We start from the raw sequence: 4,739 nt of genomic DNA on the forward strand, positions 1-4,739 counted from the left end.
GGACCTAGGGATACTAATTTTTGAGGCAGTAGGGTGGACACATTAAAGGCTGCGTGCTGAGGACCATCCCTTCATCGGGCACATTAAAGGCTGTGTGGAGATAGTGCCGAGGACCCCTTTGGCACACCACTTGCACTTCACTTTTTTTGAAGTGCACTTTTTAAAGTGGTCAATCACACCGTGCAGTGTACATATTAGAGCCCTTCCGTTTCGCCACGTTTGGGCAGTGTTCACGTTTGGTCATCGCGCGGAGTGTGGGACCAGCCAGCACTGTGGGGCACTCCCAATTTTTTGAATTTGTTTCAAACCAGCCTTTTATTTTTTAAATTCGAACATTTCCACTTCGCGGTTTTCCTCTACATGAAGTGAACCTTGCCCCATCTCCAAACAAAATATATATATATGACATGCTTATACGCAGACAAAATAAAATAAAATAAAGTGCCTTTTCAGAATACATCATTTGAACCAAGAAAACCCAAAACCTTAGAACATCACACAAGTATATATATATATATATATTGAGAAGTTGCAAACATTAAATATATCAGCATGAGCTTTGTCAGGACTATACTATACAAAAGAAAGCCACTTTCCCAAATCATTATGAAACCTAAGACCCTCCCAAGTGGAGGAAAGAATGAGGGAGGATGTTAAATATGGGTGTAGATTAAGCAAGATGCATGGCCATATATCAGTAAACACTAGCCTTGCCATAGAAAGCTTTTCAATTCATGATAAGGAAAAGATATGCCTATTTATGCTATATGCTATGATGACCTGAAGTATGATGTTTTGACCTTGTTGTCTATGACATGTTTAAGAGCCACATTGATGTCAATACCCCATTCTGCGAAACTCTTACCGTCCATCAGTTGAGGTGAAGGTTTGTACAAGCCCTGAGGGACATGCAGGCATGCTTGCCATGGAAGCCCTTGTGTTATCATCCATGTAGTCAGATGAACAAACAGAACCACCTTCAAATGCTTGCCACCTCTTTAGAGCCTGGGGAAGAGTCAACTCCAAATCAATGCCCTCATCATCCTCAGCTACATCGTTGGGTTTCCATTGCTCTACAAGAGGGGATAGCACATTCACGGAATGGCTCATGTCTGGGCGGTTGTGCGGCTCTCGGGCAGTGCAGTGCCCGGCAAGCTCTGCTACAACTAAAATGCTTTGGGAAGTCTCCTCATTGACCTCAATAACAGGGTCTACAGAATTAAAGACTGCTCCCTTGCTACCAATCAGACGTCTGAACCATGCCACCAAATGCATGCTCTCTTCAGGCTGGGTCTCATCCAAGGCTTTACGGCCAGTTAGTAGCTCCATGAGCATCACTCCAAAGCTGAACACATCTACTTTTGTTGTGACGCGCCCTGTGACTGCCAAAAAAAATGAAGAAGCAAACATAGTCTCTCAGTTTTCAAACTGCCTACACCTACATATACATACATCACATATAAATGCCAGCCTGTAGACATGATAAGAACCAACTTCAAATATCATGCAAGACAGGCACTTCGAGCATTACCAGCATATTCAGGAGCCAGGTATCCAAAGGTGCCTGCCAACCTCGTCTCCACAGAGGACTTGCCCTCAGGTGCAAGCTTCACCAAGCCAAAATCAGAAACCTTGGCCCTGTAGTCATCTCCTAGCAACACATTGGATGGCTTCAAGTCTCTGTGAATGAAGCTTTTGTGGGCAAGCCCATGAAGATACTCTACGCCTCTTGCCATATCCAATGCAATGCTGAGACGCTTGTCCCAGCTAAGAGGCAACAGATCAAGGTTCTTCCACTCAAAGAGGTGTTGGCTCAAAGGACCCCGAGACATGTACTCATACACTAAAAGCCTTTCATTTCCCTCTATGCAGTAACCCAGAAGAGCGACCAGATGCCTGTGTCTCACCTTTGTTAGCACAGAAATCTCTGCTTGAAACTCATCCAAGCCTTTGTTGCACACAACAGAGGCTAGCATCCTCTTCACAGCAATCTTGGTGCCATCATCTAGCTCACCTTTGTACACCACTCCAAACCCCCCCTTCCCCAGCACATTCTCATCACTGAAATTATTTGTCACGTTGCGCAAAAGCTGAATGGATATCACAAGATTGCCAGCCTCTAGCACCTGCACATTGTCACTACGGCCACTGTTGTTGTGAGCAGCATGGACTCCATTACCAGTGTTTGGGGTTACTGTAATTTTGACCATGTCAGAACCACCATCTCCACCGTCTGCCGGGCGCAGGTACAGAGTATTTGGACATTGGACCCTTGAGAACCTCAGCCTCTTTTTCTTATAAAGAAGAAAACCCAATATAGATCCGAAGAGGAGGACCGCGCTTACCCCAAGTAGAACACCGGCAATCGCCCCAACAGAAAATGAAGACCTTTTCCCTCCTGTTGCTGTGCCAGAGGGGCTGCTACCAGAGTTTGTACCCGATCTTGAGTTACTAGGAGATGGCGTGACATTGTTGATGTTAGCATTGCCTGTAAGAATCAAGTTAACCTGGCTTGTATTGAATGGAGGAACAGGGCCATAGATGTTATTATTGCTAACATCTAATAAAACCAAGGAGTCAAGCTTGGTGAGAGAGGTGGGTATCGTGCCGGTGAGATTGTTGCCACTAAGAACCAGCTTTGTGAGGGAGGTTAGGTTTCCTAAATCAGGAGAGATTGTCCCAGTTAACTGAGATTTAGGTAAATTGATGACTATAACAATTTCTCCTTGGAGGTTGCAGGTGATACCCTGCCACGACGCGCAGGGGTTGTTGCCCGACCATGAATCTAGCAGATTTGAAGGATAGTTTACACCATCTAGAAAGGAAAGTAGAGTTGTTACCTGTGCTGCACAAGCCGCCCCCATTTGTTCAAGGCAGAACTTGTTGCCCGAGTATGTGTAGCTTGAAGAGTTGGAGATGGATCGGATCTCGGGAATAGGGCCCACAAGCATGTTGTTCTGCACTGAGAAAAATTGCAAGGAGGAAGATAATGAGAATGTTGTGGGGATGAGGCCAACAAGCTTGTTGTCGTTGAGGCGGCATTCCACAAGGGAGACTGCAGAACCGAGGGCGGGCGGGATGGGGCCAGAGAAACTGTTCACCTGGAGCCAGAGGGTTTTGAGGGAGGGCATGGTGCCCACAACATGGATAGGGCCCAAGAGGGTGCCGGGGAGGCCTTGATTGTTGAGCTCGAGGCGGGTGAGCTGGGCGAGGTTACTGAAAGGTTGGGGGATGGCACCAGAGAGCTGGTTGTAAGCAAGCCTAAGGTCTTGGAGGCTTGTCAGGTTGCAAACAAAGTCCGGGATGGGGCCTCTAAGGGTGGTGTTGGTGAGGAAAAGGGTGGTGATGCTGGTACAAGAGGCTAGGTCATCTGGGAGTGTCCATCCAGTAGAGACATTAAGTGGGTTGTTCTCCAAAGAGAGAATGGTGAGCGAGGTGAGCCCTTGAAAGAAATCTGAAGGTATAGTGGTGAACTGCTGGTCGCCCAGATAAGCTGTAGTGAGCTGAGAGAGCCCACTGAGTGTAGGCAGAGCGCCAGTGAAGAAATTCCCCTGTAATGCAATTTGCTGCAAGTTAGACAGACTGTTAAGGTTAGAAGGAAGGGCGCCCTGCAGGCCTGCCCCCTTCAGCTGCAACTGGGTTACCCTTGAGCCGCTGCACTCCACGTACGACCACCTCGCCCCGCAGGGGTCTGCCCCCGTCCAATCAGAGAGCTCGCTAGGGTTTGAAAGCCCTTCCTGCAAGGCCTTGAGCACCGCCAAGTCGGAGGGGTGTGTCGCACCCTGTGCTAGCTCAGGAAAGCTCTGCAGAGAGAAGAGGAGAAGCAGACACGAGCTTTCTGCTGCGACAGAGAGCCAGCGATGGTAGAAACGCAACATGTCGGCTTAATCAGAAGGAGCTCAAAGCAATTGTGCAAACAACTACGCACGAGCTCGACGGAGTGTTTTGTTAGGCCGTTAGAACGTACCTCCGTAGTCAGGTATAAAAAGCCGAGCTCCTTAGCCGACTTTATCAAAATTATTGTTAATCGCGGAGAGCCTTAGGCTAAATAGTTTGATGTGAAGGGTTGCTTAGCCGACTTTATCAAAATTATTAATCGCGGAGAGCCTTAGGCTAAATAGTTTCATGTGAAGGGTTCATATTAACCTCCATTTCTATGTAAAGGAGATTGGAAGGGCGTACAAAATGTCTTTTCCCAAATGTATAGTCGTCACCGGTTGAGATTGTTTGCTATTGTATTTGTAACATTTGAGGTATGATTGTTCTTAAAAAAATTTAGAAATAGCTTAGTCCTAAGGTAAATCATGTGGATTTTTTAGTAAAACTTGTCTTTTGCAAAGCCTAAGGTAAATCATGTGGATTTTTTAGTAAAACTTGTCTTTTGCAAAGCATCAACAAGTAGAGCAATCCCTCAACACATGGCACATGGCACATGAAATCACAACAAATTACCAAATAAAAAATACCAACGTAAGGGGTAGGCACACATAGTCTTTTCCATCCGTAATAATAACATGAACATTTACCTTCTGGCCCTACACTAATGAAGAACCCAACAACAACAAAAATCAACTCTATGTAACACCAAGGAATAGGTAAGAATCTACAAATTCTTTTTTAAAATTTAATGCGAGGATTTTTTGTTGATCCAAGGTTTCTGATTCAGGATAGGGAAACATTTTTGAGTGAAGCTAACATTAATCTTTCTCACCATGGGATGAAGAGAAAAAGGCAAATTT

At 45.8% G+C, this 4,739-nt stretch overlaps 1 protein-coding gene across 1 annotated transcript; it reads right to left on the bottom strand.

Moving 5' to 3' along the window:
• Positions 1–491: 491 nt before the first annotated feature.
• Positions 492–3,953, bottom strand: LOC147619905 (receptor-like kinase TMK3). The gene is made up of 2 exons (XM_086825760.1): positions 1,532–3,953; positions 492–1,382 (listed from the first exon to the last, which is right to left on the bottom strand). The coding sequence occupies exons 1-2, from the start codon at positions 3,876–3,878 to the stop codon at positions 862–864; spliced, it is 2,868 nt and encodes a 955-aa protein (XP_086681886.1). The 5' UTR covers positions 3,879–3,953; the 3' UTR covers positions 492–861.
• Between the last annotated feature and the right edge of the window lie 786 nt (positions 3,954–4,739).

Source organism: Cibotium barometz, chromosome 32 (assembly GCF_041138505.1).
Source record: "Cibotium barometz isolate CiBa-2024 chromosome 32, ASM4113850v1, whole genome shotgun sequence".
NCBI classification, from domain to species: Eukaryota; Viridiplantae; Streptophyta; class Polypodiopsida; order Cyatheales; family Cibotiaceae; genus Cibotium; species Cibotium barometz.

Bases quoted from the DNA above. Each gene is read 5' to 3' on its own strand.
- LOC147619905 (XM_086825760.1), bottom strand. From the start codon at position 3,878: ATGTTGCGTTTCTACCATCGCTGGCTCTCTGTCGCAGCAGAAAGCTCG. The intron at 1,383-1,531 runs GTAATGCTCGAA...TTTTTTTGGCAG, and splicing joins CCTGGCTCCTGAATATGCTG to TCACAGGGCGCGTCACAACA.